General features: G+C 38.2%; 2 protein-coding genes across 4 annotated transcripts in view; one reads left to right on the top strand and one right to left on the bottom strand.

Moving 5' to 3' along the window:
- The first annotated feature begins 1,471 nt into the window (after nt 1-1,471).
- Nucleotides 1,472-7,247, top strand: LOC123879201 (zinc finger protein 883-like). The gene is made up of 5 exons (XM_045926806.1): nt 1,472-2,737; nt 3,443-3,586; nt 5,175-5,356; nt 5,941-6,057; nt 6,731-7,247. The coding sequence occupies exons 1-5, from the start codon at nt 1,604-1,606 to the stop codon at nt 7,014-7,016; spliced, it is 1,863 nt and encodes a 620-aa protein (XP_045782762.1). The 5' UTR covers nt 1,472-1,603; the 3' UTR covers nt 7,017-7,247.
- Nucleotides 7,248-9,344: 2,097 nt separating this feature from the next.
- LOC123879200 (methionine--tRNA ligase, cytoplasmic) overlaps nt 9,345-24,659 on the bottom strand; it is a 23,455-nt gene continuing 8,140 nt past the window's right edge. Inside the window, exons 6-25 of one of the 3 annotated variants that reach the window (XM_045926804.1) lie at nt 24,254-24,370; nt 23,269-23,385; nt 22,361-22,436; nt 21,555-21,682; nt 20,367-20,436; nt 19,843-19,877; nt 19,327-19,504; nt 18,645-18,809; nt 18,010-18,111; nt 17,089-17,206; nt 16,347-16,417; nt 14,996-15,093; nt 14,413-14,561; nt 13,628-13,760; nt 12,810-12,953; nt 11,783-11,921; nt 11,282-11,341; nt 10,928-11,110; nt 10,051-10,233; nt 9,345-9,462 (exon numbers count right to left, since the gene is read on the bottom strand). In XM_045926804.1, coding sequence (XP_045782760.1) covers nt 9,346-9,462; nt 10,051-10,233; nt 10,928-11,110; nt 11,282-11,341; nt 11,783-11,921; nt 12,810-12,953; nt 13,628-13,760; nt 14,413-14,561; nt 14,996-15,093; nt 16,347-16,417; nt 17,089-17,206; nt 18,010-18,111; nt 18,645-18,809; nt 19,327-19,504; nt 19,843-19,877; nt 20,367-20,436; nt 21,555-21,682; nt 22,361-22,436; nt 23,269-23,385; nt 24,254-24,370 — 2,383 coding nt within the window. In that variant the 3' untranslated portion in view covers nt 9,345. Of the gene's footprint in view, nt 9,463-10,050; nt 10,234-10,927; nt 11,111-11,281; nt 11,342-11,782; nt 11,922-12,809; nt 12,954-13,627; nt 13,761-14,412; nt 14,562-14,995; nt 15,094-16,346; nt 16,418-17,088; nt 17,207-18,009; nt 18,112-18,644; nt 18,810-19,326; nt 19,505-19,842; nt 19,878-20,331; nt 20,437-21,554; nt 21,683-22,360; nt 22,437-23,268; nt 23,386-24,253; nt 24,371-24,659 lie in introns of all 3 variants that reach the window. The other 2 variants (XM_045926803.1, XM_045926805.1) reach the window with 2 other exon arrangements.

Raw genomic sequence — 24,659 nt, 5'->3', positions numbered from 1 at the left:
CTGCCGAAACCGGTAGAAAGAATATTTACCAATGCGTGACCAATATCGACTAAGTATCGATAGTTACTGTGAAGTTAATATGCAAAGATTTTTATATATTTGTTTCACAAAATGATCTTATACAAGCTTTTTCTATTGAAAAAAATTATACGTACGCAAAACATGTCTCCCGTAAAAAAATGTATTTTTGATGCTGGTAGCCAACTTGCTAGTTTTTTGATACGCTTGTTCGCTTGTTCTAATAGATTAGTTCAACCCTGTTCAACCATTGAAATATTGAGATCTTTCCCACTAGTTAAACTGTTGAACTAGTGAGAATAAACAGTTGTACTCAGATAGTGGGATAAGGAAACTGATTAAATTAGGTAAATAAAAAAGGGGTATATATACATAGTTATACTACAAGTTACACTGAAAATCTATATCTAGTACGCAAAATCTCAAGTGTTTAAAACATGGAATCTTTTTAAATTCTTTTTAAAATTATACCTAGCTATACTTCCTCTCCCACGTGGTGGTCGTCGCCGAAAGTCCCGGGCAAAAAGTATATGTAATCACTACGGTCCCGGGATCGTACGTGTGGTATAGTTGAGTACGAGATTGTTTGTCTATGGTCTATGTCCTCTCTCCTCTGGCTTTACAAGCCTTTATTAGCCAATGTCAAGTTTGTAGTTATTTGTAGGTAACAAGTTAGTTAAACTATACAAGTATGGACCCCGTCTGTGCCGGCGCTCGCCGACACACGCACGGCACCCCCTTAGAGCGCTTTCCAGTCAGTTTTAACAAAAAAAAAAACACTCCAAAAAGGCAGAGCACGCCCGCCAGCTAACACCAACACAGACGAAGTCCATGTCTTTTTTTTTTCTTCTCCTCTGGCTTTAGGTACATAGATTAGAAAGTCCATGTCTATAAAGCTGCGTACAGACCGGCCCAACGAACGCCAGCGATGGATATTTATCGTTCGATAGCGTTGGCTTCCGCACGCTCGTTGGAGTTCGTTAATACGTCCAAATACATTTAGTGCTCGAACGAACGTTCGTTGGCACTTGATTCCGGTTATTTTCTCTTTCATTCGCAATTTAATCATGGACGACGACGACATCATTATAATTGCTAGTTTTATATACCAAAACGAGTTAGCAAGAACAAGAAAAAATAAACGATAAGAAATATCCAAGTAATTATCAAATTGGACGTCTACACGCTACGCACTCTTGCTTCAACTGAGCGTTCGTTCGTTGGCCTTCGGCGACCGTCCAAACAGAGTTCGATCAAATAGCTCGATTTCTTTGATGTTACCGCCACGCTTCGGATCGCCGGCACACGCCAACGAGCGATCGTTGGCATTCGCTAAGCCGTCCAGATTGCAGCAACGAAGGTCAACGAAACCCGTTCGTTGGCGTTCGTTTGGCCGGTCTGTACGCAGCATAACTAGTATAATAGAATAGTTATCTGTGGTCTATAACTCGGTGCTTTGATCTGTGGATCGGTGTTTTTTTTTAAATAAAATAAGTAATTTGGGGGTTCAATTAAATAGTTTTTGTTTATTTTTTGTGTTATCGTAACTAACTAAAGCAAAGTTTTGCGTTCTATTAAAAGAAACATGGATAATATGTTACGGAAAATCATATGCAGGACCTGTCTCACTGAGGCGTCAGGCTATAAGTCTTTACTGAGCAAAATGGATGGGGACGAGCGAACTGTACGAGAAGTATTATCGAATTTTACAAATGTGGACATATCAGTGAGCGATAAATATCCTAAACAGGTTTGTGATGAGTGCTACACGATGATATTTAAAGCTGAGGAGTTCAAAAAGCGATGTTTACAATCGGAAACCATATTAAAGAATGGTTTTCTCTCTCATACTTTCGAAGAGTTGATCAAACGCGAAATGGGCAGTAACACAGATTTAATCATGTCTAATTCATACACGAATACACATAATACAAACAATAGCTACTCTGATAGTGGTTTAGAAAAGAATCACTCGTCCACTGGTGAAATAGAAATGGCTATTGTAGAAAATTATTATCATCCCATGGAAAACTTTAAGAATAATCATAACGTTAAAGAAGAGCAAGATGATTCTGTACATGACTATGATTTCACAGAAAGTATGGCTATTGAAAGCACTGCTATAGTTGAAAAAACATTAAATACAGGCTTGAGTATTCGTGATACAAATTCAAAAAGTAATACGGGTAAAATGATTCAAAAATCTGATAGTAATATAAGCAACAACGAAATTGGATTAATCTGTACAGTGTGTAACGAAGAATTTTCTAATATTGAGTTTTTACAAATACATACGTTAACCCATAACGAGAATGTCGAAAACTATCAATGTACTGTATGCGATAATAAATTCACATGCAAATTGACATTGAAAAGCCATATCAAAACACATAAAGTCAAAGCGAAAGTTAAACATAAGAAACACAAAAATAACGAAAACAAAAACAGCCTAACCCTAATATTGACCTGTCCGAAATGTAAAGAAAAATTTACCGTTATGGAATCATTTCAAGAGCATTTGAAAATGCATAAGGAAGTTAACGAAGAAAGTCTCATTAATAATGTTAAGTTAAATAACGAAGTACAGAGCTACCAGTGTTCGTTATGTATGCGTAAGTTTGAACGGAGATCATCGTTAGTGACTCATATAAAACGCCATGAAGACAAGGCACAGATAAAGTATCCATGCAAAACTTGTAAACGAGAATTTCAGCACAAGGTAGTAAAGTAATTGATTAATGGACTCTCTCTGGCTTTGCTCTAGTGACTGAAAATTATTATTTTTAGGGTTCCGTACCTCAAAAGGAAAAATGGAACCCTTATTCCTTCACTTTGTTGTCTGTCTGTCAAGAAACCTATAGGGTACTTCCCGTTGACCTAGAATCATGAAATTTGGCAGGTAGGTAGGTCTTATAGCACAAGTACAGGAATAAATCTAAAAACCGCGAATTTGTGGTTACATCATTTAAAAAAAATGTGTTTCAATTTTCAAAGTAAGATAACTATACCAAGTGGGGTAGCATATGAAAGGGCTTTACCTGTACATTCTATAACAGATTTTTATTTATTTTTATGCATAATACTTTTTGATTTATCATACAAAATGTTGGAAAAAATACCCAAGTACAGAACTTTCAGTGGGCGAGTCTGATTTGCACTTGTTTCTTTGTGGGGAACTATATTATAGAAAAAGCTGCATGCAAAATTTCATGTCTCTAAACTTGCTTTTTTTATTTAAGCCCCCAAGGCATTGAAATTTCACTTGCTTTACTTCTTTTATTACTTCTCAATCGTTCACTGGTGACAGAGGGCTGTGGCTATGAATTTTTCACTGCTGCTCGTGGGATTACTAGCTTTAACCCTTTAAACGAACTTTCCTTACCTTTAGAATATTCTCTTTAGAAGAGTTTCTTTTTTATTCAAGGCACATCTAGAAAACCATGTAGTCCTGGTACATTCCAAGGAAAAAGGTTTCACTTGTGACATTTGTAATAAAAGTTTTTCCACACAAGAGACTTTAGACAGTCACAAGGAAAGGCATAAAGTTAGCAGAAAACATGAATGCAAGGTTTGTTTCATTTTTTTATTATTGTTTTGTAAAAAATAATATATTAATATTAGACTTGCAACGAATATTCGGTTACTATTCGGTATTCGGCCTATTCGGCTGCTTTTATTATATTCGGCCGGATACCAAATATCTACATATTATTCGGCCGAATACTGAATACTTAAATAATATATTTTGTCATAGAGAAACAATTGGTAAAATGAACAATGAAAATCGATTGATTACGTATATATTCATATTTTCATTTCTGTTATAATCATTGAAGTAGTCATTGGTGCATAACACAGGTACATAATCATCTTCTGAATTGGAAAAATGGAGGATTCTATGTATTTGAATTATTGTGATAATCAAAATTTAGAAGGGTAAGGTTCTCATTTCTTTTATAATCATTTATTAAGTAGTCATTGGTACATAAAACAGGTACATAATTTAATCCAATTTAATAAAAAAATCCAGCCGAATACTTTTGCCTAATATTCGGCTATTCGGTCAGGGCCTCGCCGAATATTCGGTATTCGGTATACTGCCGAATATACTATTCGTTGCAAGTCTAATTAGTATATAATAATATAATAATAATAAATTAAATTGTTTAATAGAAATAAAGATCTAAATCATTCCAGAAATAATCATCATAGTAATTATCTTGTAACTAATTTAACAGAATATATTAATTAACTGTCTGTCTTCAACAGATACAATAATATTATGATGTATATACCTAATATAATAACTGGAAATCTCTAATTTTATAATCTGAGACCCTGGGACCGTGAAGTCTTAGATTGAAATCTATAGAGTGCACTTCAACTTTGCTTCTACTTGAGTTTCAATTAAAACGAGACAGACTTATGCCAGCGGTATAATGCTGTCTCTTTTTAACAGTGTCTTAAGTCTGAGCAAAGTCAAAGTGCGCTCTATAGACCTCAACCTTAGCGATAAAAAAAATTGACAAGACATTTCACTGCAGTTAATAGCCTAGGGCTGACTCATTTTTTGAGCAAAGGATCAGCCGGGCTGCCCAGCAAAACTCTTTGTTTCCGAAATAAAAGTAGCCTATGCTCTCCAGGTCTTTATCCATGCGAAAATTCACGTCAATCTGTTGCTCCGTTGCGACGTGATTGAAGGACAAACCAACAAACAGACACACTTTCGCATTTCTAAAGTAAAAAAGTACAAGTGTAAATTAAAAATTTATAACACCCCCGACAAGTGAAGGTTACAGTAACTAGAAAAATCTGATAACTTTCCAACGGCTGAACTGATTTTCTTGGATGATAGCTAAGAACTCTCGATCAAGCCACCTTTCAAACAAAAAAAACTAAATTAAAATCGGTTCATTTGTTTAGGCGCTACGATGCCACAGACAGATACACAGATACACACGTCAAACTTATAACACCCCTCTTTCGGTTAAAAATATCCTTTATTGTACACCAAAACATAGAAATGTATAGCAAAATAATATATTTTTGTACAATAGGCAGCCTTATTGCTAAAATAGCGATTTCTTCCATGCAACCTTAGGGTAGAGGATACCTTATATTATGGATATTGATGCTTAATAATAAAAACATTGTAGGTCTGCAGCAAATCTTTCACAATGCTGTCCACTTTAACGGAACATATAAAGATACATACGGGAGAGAAACCGTACCTCTGCTCCATCTGTGGACGAGGCTTCAGCCAGAAGAACAATCTAACTCAGCACATGAGACGCCATCAAGGGTTGAAGCCGTTCAAATGTCAAACTTGTGAGAGAGGGTGAGTGTAATACCGGCTTCCCACGGTGCGTGATATTGCAGATCGTTTGTGGTAATGCAGACACCTCGTCGTCCAAGCCTTGTGCAAGTTGCGTGGCTGTCCGTGGTTGTCGGCTGTGCGTGATAATCCGCAGAATCACGCACCGTGGGAAGCCGGTATAGCAATCAAGATCAAACAACAAGATGAAGTATTACTGCTGGCCAATCTTGTCCTCTTAATGCGTGCTGTAACTGGCAACATTTTATCTTATACTATTTTTTGTGTGATATCAACAAATTAAAATGAGGACTTCGTCTGTGTTGGCGTTTGCTAGCGCGCGTGCGGTGCCTTTTTGGAGTGTTTTTTTTTTTTTTTTTGTTAACAGTGGGCGGTTTTTGTGTTTCACTGGTATTTTTTGGTGGTGGAACTGACTGGGAAGCGTTCTAAAGGGGCGCCGCGCGTGTATCGGCGGGCGCCGGCACAGACGAAGTCCATACTTATATAGTTTCCCTAACTTGTAAATATCTACAAACTTGACATTGGCTAATCTTTGTAAAGCCAGACGAGAGAGAAAAAAAAACAAATTGAAATTAACTTTCTGGCAGGTTCGTATCAAAAGGTGAACTAGAAGCACACACTCGTAAGCACAGCGGCGCACATCCCTTTGTATGTGACGACTGCGGAGGCAGTTTCACTACGTCCAGCTCTCTCACTAAACACAGGTAAACTAAATACATAATCTATCATCATCATTATCAGCCTGTGGACGTCCACTGTTGGACATAGGCCTTCCCTACAGAGCGCCACCACACCCGGTCCTCAGCCTTCCTCATCCAGCCACTTCCCGCCAGCCGCTTTATATGTCGGTCCATCGTGCTGGAGGGCTACACACTACGCTTGCTTATACGCGGTCTCCACTCAAGGACTTTCCGGCTCCAACGGCCATCGGCTCTACGACAGGCATGGCCTGCCCACTGCCACTTCAGCTTGCTAATAGTTGAATATTATATACGAGAGGATGCCCGCGACTTCGTACGCGTGGATTTAGGTTTTTTAAGATCCGTGGGAACTGTTTTATTTTCCGGGATAAAAAGTAGCCTATGTCGGTCCCCGGGATATAAGCTAACCCTGTACCAAATTTCGTCAGAATCGGTTAAACTGTTGGGGAGTGAAAAGGTAGCAGACAGACAGACAGACACACTTTCGTATTTATAATATTAGTATAGATTTAAAGTGCGCGAAAATATCTCAGCCAATCATAGCGCACGTCCGTCTGTTATTGGTAGTTGCCTACGCGCCATATTTTGGTTGTATAATTTGTATGGGATTACCTAACAGAGAACTACTAACTTCTTTCCGTGGATAAAGTACAGTAACAAATATTTCTTTTCACAGGAGAATCCACACTGGAGAACGTCCATACGCCTGCGACTTATGCCCCATGAGATTCGCCGCTTTAAACACATTGAAGAACCATAGACGGACTCACACTGGTGAAAAACCGTACCAATGCTCCCATTGTGAAAAGGCCTTTACACAGAGGAACGATCTCGTCTCACATATACGATGTCACACTGGAGAGCGGCCTTATATATGCACGTGTTGTGGACAGGCCTTTAGGAAGGCCTCGGCGCTCAAGGTTCACATTAAAGTGCATGGGAAGGAGAGTTTAATTATGTAGCATTATATAAAAATAATAAAATTTTGTGAAAAATTTTGCTTAAGTTGTACTTCAGGGGAAATAGTGTTAAGAGTAGCGAAAAAAATCGATACAATTGAAAAATTAGCAAAAACTCTTTTAATTTGAATATTAGCGACAAAATGTATTAAAAAAAACCCGGTCAAATTCGAGTCAGATTTGCGCACTGTTTCCGTACTCGGGTATCTTTTCCAACATTTTGCACGATAAATCTAAAACTATTAAACATAAAAATAAATAAAAATCTGTTTTAGAATGTACAGGCAAAGCTCTTTGATTTGATACCAGACTTGGTATAGTTATCTTATTTTGAAAATTGAAACACATGCAACAACGTTGTTTGTTAAAAAGTGATGTTTAATTAATTTTATTGTGTGAACGTATGTATTGTGTGTAATGTATACAAAAGACTTGCTATAATTAATTGTAATTTATCATGAATTGAAACAACGACTGTTTAAACAAATTATTATTATCAATAAGAAATAAGAGTGACTATTTAATTATATCTAAATGTATGTATCTACAGCCGGCTGAAAATATTGTACATCAACCTTTAGAAAGAGATATCGGCTTCGTAGAGCGTTGTCTCTGTCACTCCTACCTATGTGACGTTTTATCGGTCTCAACGTCAGAAACAACGCTCTACGAAACCGCTATCTCATTCCAAAAGTCGTTGTACAATATTTTCTGCTTGGCTATTGTATGTAGATTTTTTTAAATACCTAAGTAAATAAAAATATTTCATAAATTGGTTTTTTATTTAGCATAAAAATTGAGGTTAACCTTTTTAGGGGACTTCGTTTGTGTTGGTGTTAGCTGGCGGGCGTGCTCTGCCTTTTTGGTGTGTTTTTTTTTGTTAAAACTGACTGGAAAGCGCTCTAAGGGGGTGCCGTGCGTGTGTCGGCGAGCGCCGGCACAGACGGGGTCCAACTATGCATAATTTAATTGTTACAAATAATTACAAACTTGACATTGGCTAATCTTTGTAAAACCAGACGAGAGAGAAAAAAAAAACCTTTTTAGGGCTCCGTATCTCAAAAGTAAAAACGGCACCCTTATATTCCATCCGTCCGTCCGTCGTGTCAAGAAAACCTATAGGGTACTTTCCGTTGACCTAGAATCATGTTTGGCAGGTAGGTAGGTCTTATAGCACAAGTAAAGGAATAAATCCGAAAACAGTGAATTTATGGTTTTTTTTCCTCTCTCGTCTGGCCTTACAAAGATTAGCCAATGTCAAGTTTGTAGTATTTGTAACGAGTTAGTTAAACTATACAAGTATGGACCCCGTCTGTGCCGGCGCTCGCCGACACACGCACGGCACCCTCTTAGATTGCTTAAAACGCTCATAACTGAAAAGTTAGTGGTGCGTGCCCGGGATCGAACCCCCGACCTCCGATTAGGAGGCGACGTTCTAACCACTAGGCTATCAGGCTAGGGTTCAACTGTACAGTAATAAAACTCAGTTTTTTGCTCAATTTTCATTTATTGATCACATGCCACATTTACATATTAAGAACTTAATCGGTACCAATATTGTAATGAACACAATAGAAAAATCTTAATTAGGTAAACATTAATACTATTTTTCTTAAATTTTTCCTTTCTAGTTTATAAAATGAATTTTAGCTTCTTTTTTTAATAGTATACATACAAAATAATTTAAAAAAAATCGAAACAGATTTTCGTATTTTGCAATGTTTACTACAGGAATGGAAAATGATTTTTTTAATGATAAAATATTATACATAAAGTGAATGCAATAAATAACTTAGTTGTTCTTAAACCAAAGTTAAGTTAAATAAATGCTATGCATTTTTCAGCCAAACTGAAAATAAATTAAACAAGCACCGAAAAAATCATAATAACTTAAAATAGGTATAGACAATAAATAATAATATTTTAACTTTTTCCAAACAAGCTTTACGACTCTGGATGTTAGCCAATAGAAGCTTATTTATAAATTATATTATCGAAATATAAAAAACGCGTTTTGTCTCATTTTAAGGGGTCCGTACTCAACGATGCCAACAGATAACTAAGTCTCCGCTGTCTGTTTGTCTGTCAGTGGGCTGTATCTCATGAACCCTAACAATTAGAGAGTTGAAATTATCAATGTTTATTTCTAATGCCGCTATAACAACAAATATAATAAGAATTTCAAAATGGCCGCCATGTAAATTAAAAAGTACATAGTGGTATTATCTCGTACGATGGTACGGAACCCTTCGTTCGATGCAAGTCCAACTCGCACTTATCCAGTTTTTTTTTTGATAAATAAAATAATAAATAGATTGTGTAAAATAAATATTTATTTATTGACTTGCAAAGCAGCAAGTTGTTTCTTGAGATCCAATAAAATGTTGACTTCCGGTTGCCACACCGACTTGTCCTTGGTCGACGCTTTGAGCTTCCGCACTTTGTCACCCTGTAATACAAAAATCATTTTCATTTAGAGCCTCGATAGCTCAACGGTTGAGGAGCGGACTGAATACCGAAAGGTCGGCGGTTCAAACCCCACCCGTTGCACTATTGTCGTACCCACTCCTAGCACAAGCTTAACGCTTAGTTGGAGGGGAAAGGGTAGTATTAGTCATGATTAGCATGGCTAATATTCTTTTTGAAAAAAATAATCCAAAAACCGATTGACGTTGGGGTCCCGAGATTAGTTGGAAGACCTCCCACTAGATGCTAGAATGGCGACCTTACACTCGAAAGTATGTGTGTACGCAAACACACTCTCTATTCCCTCACTCTCATAGCCCGATGGGAGGGAAATCCGACACAACCGGAGAGCAATAAGGCCGCCTTTGCACCATATTGTATAGTTTCTTCTATATATGTCTATGTTTGTGTGTCCAATTAAGTTTTCGCTGATGCATCTAAGTCAGAAGTGCTTCGAGTTTTCCAAATGTTTGTCTAATCTATTCTTGAACTGGTTAACAGACCTTCACATAACCAAATCCTTGGGCAATTTATTCCATATGTGAACAACTTTTAAATAAGATAAAAATACCTGTTCAGCGATAGCTTTCTCCAAGTTGGTAGAAGTGTTGTCACTCGTTACATTGGCAACACTGTTCTTAGCCTGCGCCTGCGCGTCCGCTAACTGTTTCTTTAGCGCCAGTAATTTGGTTACTTCCGGTTGCCATACTGCCTTGTCTTTGGTCGACGATTTTAGTTTTCGCACTTTTTCACCCTGAAATAAAAATGTATTCATTTATAGGGTTCCGTACCTCAAAAGAAATAAAGGAACCATTACAGGGTACTTCCCGTTGGCCTAGAATCATGAAATTTAGCAGGTAGCTAGGTCTTATAGCACACGTAAAGGAAAAATCCGAAAACCATGAAGGTTACGTCACAAAATAGAAAAATAATTTACTAAATCACTTATAAATATATGTCGCAGTCCGTTATTAACTTGCAGTATTACATAAAAGTGTTAGTATATCTTGTAAGCTGTGACAGCCTAGTGGTTAGAACGTCCGCCTCCTAATCGGAGGTCGGGGGTTCGATCCCGGGCACGCACCACTAACTTTTCAGTTATGTGCGTTTTAATTAAATATCACTTGCTTTAAAGGTGAAGGAAAACATCGTGAGGAAACCTGCATGCCTGAGAGTTCTCCATGTTCTCAAAGGTGTGTGAAGTCTGCCAATCCGCATTGGGCCAGCTTGGCGGACTATGGCCTAAGCCCTTCTCATTCTGAGAGGAGACCCGTACTCAGTAGTGGGGCGGAAATGGGTTGATCATGATGATATCTTGTAAGCTGATACGGAACCCTTTGTGTGCGAGTCCGACTCGCACTTAACCAGTTTTTCATTTAAAAAAGAGCCGGCAAGAAACTCAGCAGTTGCTCTTTTCACGTTTTTGTCTAATATAAAACAAGTGTTACCTGTTCCGCCACAGCTTTTTCCAATTCCACAACACTTGCAACACTAACTTTGTTGTCGCTTGTTGTGTTTTGTTGTTTCGGAAGTGATGTTAATTGTTTTTTTAGCGCCAGTAGTTTATCTACTTCTGGTTGCCATATTGTCTTGTCTTTGGTCGTTGATTTTAAGTTTCTTACTTTTTCACCCTGAAAGAAGTACCATACATAGTTAGTTGGTCGGCTGAGCTTGTTGTGGGCTCTTCTCAGACTTGGGCGCGTTAGGAACCCTCGTAGCTTTAGTTTTAAGTTTACGTAATTAATTATCACCACTATATTGTACAAATACAACAATTGTATGTTTACATTTCTCAAACTTACTTGAGCGGCAATGGCGGCTTCTAACTCAGCTGTTGTAGATTGCAATACTTCGCCATTTTGCTGAAAATTAAGAAATAAGTAGTACTTATATGGTTTAGATTCTAGACTTAGTCTTAGACTTAGACTAAAAGGATAAATTTTGTAAATTGTTAGCGCGATTCAGGCCTCCTAATGGGTAATTAAAGGCACCTGTGACGCCATCTAGTTTGCCTCTTGTAAGTTACTTGATCTGACTGATTGATATGAACCTTTCGTATGAGTTTGAGTAGCGCAATCTAGTGTCATTATGCAGTGGACATCTATTGATTAAATACATTTATAATAACAGCAAGAACGAAGAGAGATGATAGTAATTTGACTGACGCTGAGGTCAATGAAAGTTGCGTAGATAGGTTCTGCGGGATCAATGCCACGTTGCAAGTGGGGCATTGACCCCGGCGTATGATATGTGGGCATATGTCCAGCTGTGGACATCTATCGGTAAGGTATAGCAAGTGGTACCTTGTTGGCGCGCTCGCTCTGCGTGCCCGCGTACTTGGCGCGCAGTTTGTCCAACACTTCCGGTTCTATTTTGCTGAACAGCGGTTCCGGCTTGCCGATCACGTGACCGGAGGGTAGGTATTGGATTAGCGATGGATTCCTGTATGATGAATAGAATAGAATGTATGCGATATATTATGTGATTAACATTACCAATTAGTTTTAGTCGCTGTTAAGTACCTATTTGGGTTACAAACATTACATACATTAACAAAACAAATATGACACATCTAAACATACTTTGATTGTAACTAGTTCCTAAAAATGCATGCTTACCACCAGTCCTGAGACTTGACTTCTTGCGCGCGAACCAGGTAGGTATCCTATCTACCTACTTTGCTTCCATAAAAAGAATAAATTTTTATTCAAATAAACTTTTACAAGTACTTTTGAATCGTCAAAATATATATACCACTGATAATATCACTGATAATAATTTCTACTGATAATACCACTAATAATAATAAAACTAATATATACCACTGGTTCGGAATGCCGTTCCTACAGAGAAGAACGAGCAAGAAACTCAGCAGTTGCTCTTTTCAAAGATGTGATTTACAATATTGTGCTATGTATAAAAGTAATTGAAGTCCCGCGTATTGCTGGAGCGAGCTGCAGGTCAAATCCTAATCGAATGTATAATATGCTTTTTTTAGGAGCATAGTTTTAATAGATTTTTTAAACTTGTGTAAAAGCAAGTCCAAAATTGATTGCGGAATTTTGTTATAAAAGATTATACCTATTCCCACAAATGACTTTTGGACCTTCTTGAGGCGGAGCGTAGGAGTCGCAAGCCTGTTACGGTGTCTAGTTAGCCTGTTATGTAGATGGCCAATTTTCTTGTAACTAAGATTATTACATGACACTTCATTCATCAAAATCGGCCCAGTAGTTCAAGCGATACTGTGGAACACACATAAATAGAAACCTATATACATACTTGCATCTATAATCATCACTTATTTTTGGTTTTGCCAAAAATACTCACTGCGGGTTAATCCTAAGCTTTTCGCCATCGATGTTGAGTTGCGCGCGTAGGCGTTGGCACGTAGCGGGCATGTAAGGTGATAGTAACGTGCATAGTAGCGATACTAGCTGGCAACACAGTGCTATTGCCGTCGCGCCGGCAACCCTGAAATAATTCACCGATTATGTACTAGATAATGCCCGCGACTTCATCCGCGTGGATTTGCTTAGGGTTTTTAAAAATCCCGTACAAACTCTTCGATCTTCCGGGATAAAAAGTAGCCTATGTCCTTCCCCGGGATGTAAGCTAACTCTGTACTAAACATCAAAATCGGTTAAACTGTTGGGCCCTGAAAAGATAGCAGACAAACAGACAGACTTTCACATTTATAATATTAGTATGGATTCAGGGCTTTTTTCTCCCAATTATATTACCTTAAAACTAAGGAACGGTTAACGCACAGTTCCAGATTGAGAAGTTATGAAAGAACAATGTTAAAATCAATTAATGTTAAATTAATGTGTGTGTGTGTGTGTGTGTGTGTGTGTGTGTGTGTGTAAGCCCTAATTCGCACGAGCGGTTAAAAAGCGTTGCGTTAAAACCCGGCGTTGCGCTAACAATACAAAGTGCGTGTTAAAAAAGCGTTGACGTGTGAACAGATACAAACATACATACCCACCCAAATACATACATACCGACATACATACATACATACATACATACATAGACTGCTAAAATCATAACCATTCCTTTTGGCTTTGCCGCAGTCGGGTAATGAATGAAGGGATAAAGGAAGGGATTAATGAATGAATGAACGGATAAAGTGTATCAATACGAACTTGTCTTCGTCGGTCCCCTTGAGCAGCACCCAGGGCTGCGTGCTCTGCATGTGCTGGTTGCCGATGCGGGATATGGACAGCACGTGCCGCAACCCTTCCCGTAACCGACCCTTTTCTATCTGCTGCACGTATGCTGCAACAAGAGTTACTGTCATTATAGAGTCCCATTGGAACCCTTAAGGGTACGGAACCCTCAAAACGGGTTAAGATTTTAAACCCTTGCGTTTAAAATCTTAACGTCAAGCAATAAGGTCTGTATTTCATTGGGGTACATTCAACTCAATTTTGAAGCAGATATCTTCAACCGATTCAATATACGATTCATAGCCTACATGCCAAATTTCAGTCTTCTAGGCCTTCAGGAAACAGGTTTTTTAATATACAAACTGTCTGATATGCATCCCTCCTCCTCTAATCCCTATACTAGGGGTTAGGAGAGGAAAGTTTATGATTCCTTAATTTCGGTTTTAATCGGCGTTAAATGGCGCTTGTGGGGTTAAAGTTCAGGGTTGGTAATTAAAAACTTGTTGAACTTGTGTTTCCTTTATTCCTGTTCTACGTGTTCGACCCACGGCCGGTAGGTAGGGACTGGCTAGCGTCGCGCATCGGCCCACAAGTCATGCGATGCGTTTCTGCTTAGTCAGCCCCTACACGCTTTTCTGCGCAAACTAATTTGCCAAAGCGTCTTATAAGTGGCAGTCCCATACCACCATATTATTGGTATTAACCATTTATGATAATACTTGTTGGTAATACTACATAATAGTATTTATGAGGAAACTTACCGCTAACTTCTCTGTTGACTAACGCAATAACTTCATAGTCAGCGTTAGTTAAACTCATCTCGGGTACAACGCCTTTGAAGGTGTTTGCGCAAAAACTGAGCGAGCGGTGACAGAAGTTGCCTAAATTGTTCAGGAGCTCCGAATTGTTTCTGTGAATTGAGTTTATGTATTTATAGATTTTATGAGTATAAGTCATTGCATTGAAAACCGGCCAAGTGCGAGTCACACTCGCGCACCGAGTGTTCCGTACGCGGGTAATAATAAATAAAAATCTGTTTTAGAATGTACAGGTAAAGCCCTTTCATGTGATATCCCCCTTGGTATAGTTATTTTACTTTGGAAATTGAAACACATTTTTTTTTTGATGTAACCTCAAATTCGCGGTTTTAAGATTTATTCCTGTACTTGTGCTATAAGACCTACCTACCTGCCCATGATTCTAGGTCAACAGGAAGTACCCTATAGCTTTTCTTGACGGACGCACGAACAGACAGACAGTAAAGTGATCCTATAAGGGTTCCGTTTTTCCTTTTGAGGTACGGAACCCTAAAAATAGACTTTATATTTTAATGATGACTTATACCTGGTGCCCAACTCCGTCCAACTGAAGCTGGAATCCGAGGTCTCGGGTCTGATGCTGGCCAGGTAGAACCTCCATACATCCGCTGGTATACCAGTTTCCTAGTATGGGAATTTAATTTTAAAATGTATTGCATAATCATTGGCTTAGTATCAAAAAAATTTAAAAAAAAAAAAGCTGTGATAGCCTAGTGGTTAGAACGTCCGCCTCCTAATCGGAGGTCAGGGGTTCGATCCCGGGCACGCACCACTAACTTTTCAGTTATGTGCGTTTTAAGCAATTAAATATCACTTGCTTTAACGGTGAAGGAAAAAATCGTGAGGAAACCTGCATACCTGAGAGTTCTCCATGTTCTCAAAGGTGTGTGAAGTCTGCCAATCCGCATTGGGCCAGCGTGGCAGACTATGACCTAAAGCCTTCTCATTCTGAGAGGAGATCCATACTCAGTAGTGGGCCGGCAATTAATCATGAATAATCATTGATTTAAGGTATATAATCTATTCACGAAAAAATTAGTATAGTGCTTTCTCTGTTACGTAATCCCATACAAATGACAGAGCCAAAAATCCCAGTGGGCGTTAACCATTTTGAGTCACCTACGAATCACAAACGAAATTATGTTTTCGAATAGAATTTTGAATGTTTCTTGAAAAATTATGGAATAGAATTTCGATTTTTTTTTAAAAACATGTTTGACTAGCCGATGCCCGCGGCTTCGCCCGCGTGGATCAAGGGTTTTTGAAATTCCCGAGGGAACTCTTTGATTTTCCGGGATAAAAAGTAGCCTATATGCTAGTCCAGGATATTATCTATTTCCATTCCAAATTTCAGCCAAATCCGTCTAGTAGTTTTTGCGTGAAGGAGTAGCAAACACACACACACACACACACACACACACACACACACACACACACACACACACACACACACACACACACACACACACACACACACACACACACACACACACACACACACACACACACACACACACACACACACACACACACACACACACAAACTTTCGCCTTTATAATATTAGTGTGATGATTGGTTATAGCCACTCAACACAGTTTGTCTTTGTCATTTGTATGAGATAACCTAACAGGGAGAGCGCTATAATAACATCTGTCTGTGGATAGTTGGTTTTTATTTCAAAAACCACTTAAAATATCAGATTTAAGCAAAATTTTAAGCAAATACCTAAAGGTATTTAAGTTATATTTGTGAGTATTTGTATTTTTTCTCCGTATGTTGCTGTGTTTCATCCTATGTTCTGTTTGCGCTATCTAGTTCTAAATAAACGAATATCTATTTATTTAATAAAAAGTACTCTAGTAAAAAAATAGCATACCTGGGCGTCTGTTCCGAATACGCCTACACCTCTCGACTTGGAGAATTTGCCTTCCTCGTAATTTAGGTATTCTGAAAAAAAAAAATCGTATGTGGTATCGCTGTTTGGTTGAACACCAAACCAATAGGCCCAATGGCTCATCATATTGTAAACGTTTAAAAAAAAAAAGTTTAATGACAATAACGTCTTACGGCCGATTAATAGAGTTTACGGTCGGTTAATACACAGTCTTACGGCCGATTAATATATAGACTTAAGGCCGTATAACATAGCCTTACGGCCGATTAACCTAGTCTTACGTTACGTTACGTTACGGCCGATTAATATAAACTTACGGCCGATTAATATACAGTCTTACGGTATATTAATGTACAGTCTTACGGCCGATTAATGTACAATCTTATGGCCGATTAGATTAATAGAGTATACGGCCGGTTAATATAGTTTTGCGGCCGATGAATAGTCTTACGGCCGATTAATATAAAGTCTTACGACCGATTAATATATATACTTACGGCGATTAATACAGTCTTACGGCCGATTGATATAGTCTTACGACCGATTAATATATATACTTACGGCCAATTAATATAATCTTACGGCCGATTAATATATAGTCTTAAGGCCAATTAATACACTATCTTACGGTCGATTAATTTACAGTCTTACACCCGATTTTTTTTTTAATCAATGAAAAAACGCTTGCAGCGCGAGATGATTATTTTTAAATTTTATAACAAACCTGTAGCAAATATATGGTCCACCAAAGCGTATCCTTCGTTCACTCCTATAATGGTGGCAGGGAACATGATCCCATGGAACGGGACGTTGTCTTTTGCCATGAACTGGTATAGCTTTATCTAGAAAAACGAAAAAACTTTTTTAGTAATAAAAATTAATTCAAAATATGTAAATACTAGATGATGCCCGCAACTTCGTCCGCGTGGATTAAGGTTTTTCGAAATCCCGTGGGAACTCTTTGATTTTCCGGGATAAAGAGTAGCCTACGTGCTAATCCAGGATATTATCTATCTCCATTCCAAATTTCAGGAAAAAACGGCCAGTAGTTTTTGCGTGAAGGAGTAGCAAACATACACACAGACGCACACACATACACACAAACTTTCACCTTTATAATATTAGTGTGATATAATAGAGAGAGCCCAATGCTAAATTGCTGGAAAAAGAGGGGTGGGAAGAAGGAAGAAGTCATGGCTACGTAACATAAGGGAGTGGACTGGCATAAAAACAGTAGAACTATATAAGATTCATTGAAATTCCATGCAATTCGGCTCAGAGGATCACCGCGCCTTTGCAGTACATGTCTATTATTTATTAGAAGTACAAAATAGCGGCGGTCGTCTCGGCCGAAATGCATGAAAAGCTCAGTAAGTTAAGTTATAGGTAAATATTTAGGTTTTTAAGTTTATTTTATTAGTATTTATGTTTCATTTATGTTCATTCTATGTACTGTGTTTGCGCCTAGCTTATAGTCCCGAATAAAAGTATATTTATTTTTATTTAACTATTCCGGCTAGCCATGGACAAGGAGAAGTTTAAAAAACTGACTGCTGACCTTCAGTAATGGAGAGGCACATAAAGAAGAAGAAGAATGCTAACTTCTCCCCGTGGATACGGCATAAATAACAAATATAACACTCACATCATAATCCTTGTCCCTTTTCCACCATTTCTCATAGTTCAGAGTGGCGCATTGCGTTATACTGAGGTAACCGATAGGCGCATCGAACCAAACATAGAACACCTGAAAAAATTAACTGTTATTTAATCTATCCACGGAAAAAAGTTAGTATAGAATAGAATAGATTTCTAATCAAATGTATTTATTATACTCCATCCGTGGAAAGTAGCTAGTATGGAATATAATAGATTTCTATTCAAATAAGATTTTACAAGCGCTTTTGAATCGTCAAAATAATCTACCACTGGTTCGGAATGGTTTTCCTACCGAGAAGAACCAGCAAGAAACTCGGCGGTTGCTCTATTCAAGTGTTCAATTTACAATAATATGCCATACCGGGCATATTACTGTAAATTGAATATTGAACCATAATAATAGCCATATAAGCCCCGGGCATTGCTGGAGCGAGTCAAATCCATATTTTTACAAACACAAAGGCACAAAATAATTATACTATATGTACTAGATTTTGATGAATGAATGAAATGAAAATAAACAAAATCTGCGTCTTCTCATGCCAATATGGTGCCAATGACTTAGACAGACAGGGGAGCCAACATAACGCCATAGGAACTATTCGTTGAAACGATCTATACCTTATTAGTATATCCAGGCACAGGAACGGGCACCCCCCATTTTAGGTCTCGGGTCAAAGCGCGCGCCCTCAGGGAGTCCCTGAGCCACGCGCGAGTGACAGCTCTAGCAGGCGGTGACCACCCACTCTCTGTGTTGTTGAACCACGTACGGATTGACGGCTCCAACTGGCAATAGAGTATACATGGTGTAACTAGAACGCTAGCAAAAACGAAGACAGGTGATAGTACTGATGATTTGTGATGAGATGCCATAATAATACTAGGAAAAAAAAATTCTACAGAAAAAATCCTGTATTTTTTAAAAGTTCACAATATGTTGCAAATAAAATATCTGACTGACGCTACAGGTCAATGAACATTCCGTAAATAGGTTACTCGAAGTCAATGCCGCGTCGTAAGTGGGGCATTGACCCGAGTTTTGTACGCTATACAATGTGGGTTTGAAAAATAACAAATCACTAATCACTTTGCTAGCGTTCTGGGACAGGTACCTTCTACGAAACTAGACCAAAAATGACCAGCAAGAAACTAACTGTCGTCACTCAGTGACCAAATGTACGTTACCTGTTGTAACTAAATGGCCAAATATAAGTTATCTGTCACATATCAACGACCAAATATGTGTTACCTGTCGTATTTCTATGCCCAAATATAACTTACCTGTCACAAATGAATATCTTACCTGTCCCAACTCGATGAACAGATGGTCGCTGGGTCTAGCAGAGGGTCTGTGAGCGCACACTTTGCAGCGCGGCTCTATCAGCTCTATGGCGTTTATGAGTTTCCCACATTTGTCGCATTGGTCTCCCCGCGCACTGTCGTATAGGCATCCTGGATGCGGGCAGGTGCCTTCTACGAATCTGAACAAATAGAAAGATTTTTATAATCAAACTAGCTTGTACCTCTCGTTTATCCCCTTAGGGGTTGAATTTTCAAAAATCCGGATCTTAGCGGATGTCTACGTCATAATAGCTATCTGCATGCCAAACAGCCCAATCCGGCTAGTAGTTTGAGCTGTGCGTTGATAGATCAGTCAGTCAGTCTGTCAGTCAGTTAGCTTATCCTTTTATACATATATTTAGATTATGTTCGGAAATCGGGATGTCTTTCCTATTCACAAGAATCAGCAAGAAACTCGGAAAGTTTTTTTTTTTTGAAGCTTCGATTCACAGTAATATGCCACATATAAAACTAAAACCTGTCAGCCAAGAATCTTTGGCATTTTTCGCAGAACTAATAAATAAATGCATGTCAGCCAAGAATCATTTTTTGTATTATTCAGATACAAGTTAGCCCTTGACTGCAATCTCACCTGATAGTAAGTGATGATACAGTCCAAGTGGAAACGAGCTAACCTGGAAGGGGTATGGCAGTTTTCATTCCTTTTGGTTTCTACACGGCATCATCGCTACGCTAAATCGCTTGACGGCACAGCTTTGCCGGTAGGGTGGTAACTAGCCACAGCCGAAGCCTCGAACCAGGCCAGACCAGTGATTTAGAAACTGTGGAATTCCAAACCCGGTCGGGAATCGAACCAGGGACCTCCCACTAATAAGACCAAAGCGCTAACCACTGCGCCAGAGAGGTCTTTAAAGAGGAAATTTTGGAAAATTTCGCAGAACTGTATAAATTCGCTAGAGGGGTCGTCAAGAAACTTTAGCAAACGCAGAACTGTATAAATCAATACCTGTCAGCCAAGAATCGTTGGCAGTTCTCACAAAACAGCTGGTCGACGGATTGATTGCTGACGAAACCATTGTCCATTAGTTTTAAAAACATCCGTTGGGCAATTCTGTAATTAGAATTTTAATCACAATAAGGTAAATATCCTAATCCATACTATACTTAGTATTATAAATGCGAAAGTGTGTCTGTCTGTCTGTCTGCTACGTTTTCACGGCCCAACCGCTAAACCGATTTTAATGAAATTTGTGGGATACATCTCAGAGAAGGACAAAGGTTACTTTTTATCCCGGAAAATCAAAAGAGTTTCTATAGGATTTAAAAAATCGAAATCCTTCCTTCGCCGCGGGCATCCCCTAGTAATATTATAAATGCGAAAGTGTCTGTCTGTCTGCTACCTTTTCACGGTTCAACAGTTTAACCGATTTTGGTGAAATTTGGTACAGCGTTAGTTTACATGCCGGGAAAAGACAAAGAGTATTTTTGTCCCGGAAAATCAAAGAGTTCCCACGGGATTCTTAAAGGCCCATCCGTTTAACCGATTTATATCAAACTTGCTGCAGAGGTAGCTTGCATCCTGGAAATTGACATAAGCAACTTTTTATCCTGGAAAATCAGGTTCCCAAGGGATTAAAAAAAATTAATCCACGCGAACGAAGTCGCGGCCATCAAAGCATAAAAGTTTGTCGTTTTTTAGAATATAAATATTTTTTAATCAAATAAACTTTTGAATAGTCAAATGCATCTACCACTGGTTTTTGTAAAAGTTTAATTGAATGAAAATATTTTGAATTTTGAACTTTTTACCCCAGAAAATCATAGAGGTCTTTTGATATTCATGCGTAAAAATTCTCGGGCATTATCAGGTAATAAATAAAAGTATACCCGGCTGAGTTTGTTGAGGGTTCTTCTCAGACTTGGCGCGCGTTTGGAACCCTCGTAGCTTTAGTTTTAAGTTACATAATTAATTACCACCACTATATCGTACAAATATAACAATTCCGACCATCAAAAGGAGTACAATAGTACCTACTTTTAATAAATCATTTTGACTTTGACTACTTTATATATTATGTAACATATAATAACTATTACTTTTACCTATGTGTTTGCGCATCGTTTAACATGTAACTGTACAAAGTTAGCTTCAAACTTTGTACTGTTGTTGTCTGCGCTTACGTGAAGGTTTCTGCTACGACTTTTGACTTTGACTTTGAATGAACTCACTCAGTTTGCTGCTTGGTGCTGGTGCGGCCGAAGTAGTCGAAGCCAATATCGAACCAGCGATACACGGAGTCGTGGATCGCGAAGTATTTATCACAGATCTCACGCGGTGTTATACCTTCCTCTAACGCCTGAAAACAGTTCAATTTATAATACACTAGAGGATGCCCGCGACTTCGTCCGCGTGGATTTAGGTTTTTTAAGATCCCGTGGGAACTGCTTGATTTTCCGGTATAAAAAGTTGTCTATATTAATTACGGGGACGCCAAGCTATTTCAGTATCTTTCATATAAATCGGTTAAACGGATGGACCTTTAAGAATTCCGTGGGAACTCTCTGATTTTCCGGGATAAAAAGTAGCCTATGTCCTTCCCCGGGATGTATGATCATGTATCCCATGTCTGTACCAAATTTTATTAGAATCGGTACAGCGGTTGGGCCGTGAAAACGTAGCAGACAGACAGACACACTTTCGCATTAATAATATTAGTATGGATTTTCTTTAATAATTAATTCTAGCATACACTACCGCTATACAAACCATCGTGTGTATCTGTGTATCTGTCTGTGGCATCGTAGCTCCTAAACTAATAAACCGATTTTAATTTAGTTTTTTTTGTTTGAAAGGTGGCTTGATCGAGATTGTTCGCTATAATTCAAGAAAATCGGTTCAGCCGTTTCAAAGTTATCAGCTCTTTTCTAGTTACTGTAACCTCCACTTGTCGGGGGTGTTATAAATTTTAAATTTACACTTGTATTACTACGGTCCAATACCCTATTTCAACAAGTGTCAAGTTTAATATACTCACTTTTGTTTCGGTGGCTGTACCATATTCGTCTGTCCCACATACAAACAATGTATTATAGCTACATAACCGACAGTACCTGTGGAAATACATATAAATATACACTCAACAGTCAACATTAACTAAAAAAAAACATTATTTCCATATTTTTTAGGGTTCCGTACCTCAAAAGGAAAAACGGAACCCTTATAGGATCACTTTATTGTCTGTCTGTTTGTCAAGAAACCTATAGGGTACTTCCCGCTGACCTAGAATCATGAAATTTGGTAGGTAGGTAGGTCTTATAGCACAAGTACAGGCATAAATCTGAAAACCGCGAATTTCTGGTTACATCATTAAAAAAAATTCAAATGTGTTTCAATTTTCAAAGTAAGATAACTATACCAAGTGGGGTATCATAATATGAAAGGGCTTTACCTGTACATTCTATAACAGATTTATATTTATTTTTACGTATAATAGTTTTTGATTTATCGTTCAAAATTTCGAAAAAATACCCGAGTACGGAACCCTCAGTGCGCGAGTCTGACTCGCACTTGGTCGGTTTTTTTTAATTTAAATTATTTTCATAAAGAAATCGCATGAGTAGCAGTAAAGAACTCATACCCACGACCACTCTGTCAAGAATGAACGATGGAGAAGAAGAAGAAAGAGAATAATTCTTTTTTTCTCTCTCTCTTCTGGCTTTACAAAGATTAGCCAATGTCAAGTTTGTAGTTATTTGTAACAAGTTAGTTAAACTATACAAGTATGGACCCCGTCTGTGCCGGCGCTCGCCGACACACGCACGGCACCCCCTTAGAGCGCTTTCCAGTCAGTTTTAACAAAAAAAAAAAAAAAAAACACTCCAAAAAAGCAGAGCACGCCCGCCAGCTAACACCGACACAGACGAAGTCCAGAATAATTCTTACCTAGAAAATATATCAGCAGACAAAACACAGCCAATGATGTTTCCCAAATGAGGTACATTGTTAACGTACGGCAGAGCAGATGTTATTAGAACATTCTTACGACCTTTTACTGGCAATCTGTGGACAGAAAAATAGTTAAATCCATACTAATGTTATAAATGCGAAAGTGTGTCTGTCTGTCTATCTTTCTGTCTGTCTGTGTGTCTGTCTGTCTGTCTGCTACGTTTTCACGACCCAACCACTGAGTTATCTATCTTTCTGTCTGTCTGTGTGTCTGTCTGCTACGTTTTCACGGCCCAACCACTGAGCCGATTTTAATGTTTAATACAAAATCGGAATACATCCCGGGGAAGAACATAGGCTACTTTTTAAGGCAAATCTAAGGCTATCTCCCATTCCTTTCCGGCAAATCGGTTCACTCACTTTCTCATTTATAATATTAATAGATAATACCCGCGTCTTCATCCGCGTGGAATTAAGTTATTTAAAATTCCCGTGGGAATTCTTTTAATATTCCAGGATAATAATATATCCATCCCTGGAATGCAAGCTATCTCTGTACCAAACGTCAATATCGATCAAACGCCAGCAGGCAGACAGACAGACTCACTTTCGCATTAATATTAGCATGAATAGTATGGCTTAAGTCTTGGTAGAAAAATCATAACCTCCCTTTTGGCTTTGCCGTAGTTGGGTAAAAAAGAAATAAAAAAAAACATAAGTTTCAAGAAGTCCTTGGTTTTTAACCCCCGACCCAAAGAGAGGGGTGTTATAAGTTCGAGGTGTGTATTAGTGTATCTGTCTGTGGCATCGTAGCCCCTAAACTAATAAACCGATTTTAATTTAGTTTTTTTTTTGTTTGAAAAGTGGCTTGATCGAGAGTGTTCAATAATATCCAAGAAAATCGGTTCAGCCGTTTCTAGTTACTGTAACCTTCACTTGTTGCGGGTGTTATAAATTTTTAGTTTATACTTGTAATACTTACATAGGTGTCTCCAGTTTAAGTGGTTCTGGGAGGTTCTTAATTCCGTTCAGTAGGTTCTCTTTTGCTGTTTCAATTTCTTCTGGAGTTACAGTTAACTCTGGAGATTCATCCGGGGACCTGCAAAAAAAACCGGCCAAGTGCGAGTCAGACTCGCGCACTGAGGGTTCCGTTCTCGAGTTTTTTTTTCCGACATTTTGCACGATATATCAAAAACTATTCTGCATAAAAATAAATAAAAATCTGTTTTAGAATGTACAGATGAAGCCCTTTCATATGATACCCCACTTGGTATAGTTATCTTACTTTGAAAATTTAAACACATTTTAATTTTTTTTTATACTATATGGCTATAATACCTACCTGCCAAATTTCATGATTCTAGGTCAATGGGAAGTACCCTATAGGT

This window comes from Maniola jurtina, chromosome 27 (assembly GCF_905333055.1).
Source record: "Maniola jurtina chromosome 27, ilManJurt1.1, whole genome shotgun sequence".
Taxonomy (NCBI): domain Eukaryota; kingdom Metazoa; phylum Arthropoda; class Insecta; order Lepidoptera; family Nymphalidae; genus Maniola; species Maniola jurtina.
This window is presented reverse-complemented; position numbering and strand designations above follow the sequence as displayed.

Excerpts from the sequence above, each read along its gene's own strand:
- LOC123879201 (XM_045926806.1), top strand. The coding sequence starts at position 1,604 with ATGGATAATATGTTACGGAAAATCATATGCAGGACCTGTCTCACTGAG. Across the intron at positions 2,738-3,442 it reads AACGAGAATTTCAGCACAAG|GCACATCTAGAAAACCATGT; the intron begins GTAGTAAAGTAA and ends TTTTTATTCAAG. Across the intron at positions 5,357-5,940 it reads TGTCAAACTTGTGAGAGAGG|GTTCGTATCAAAAGGTGAAC; the intron begins GTGAGTGTAATA and ends ACTTTCTGGCAG.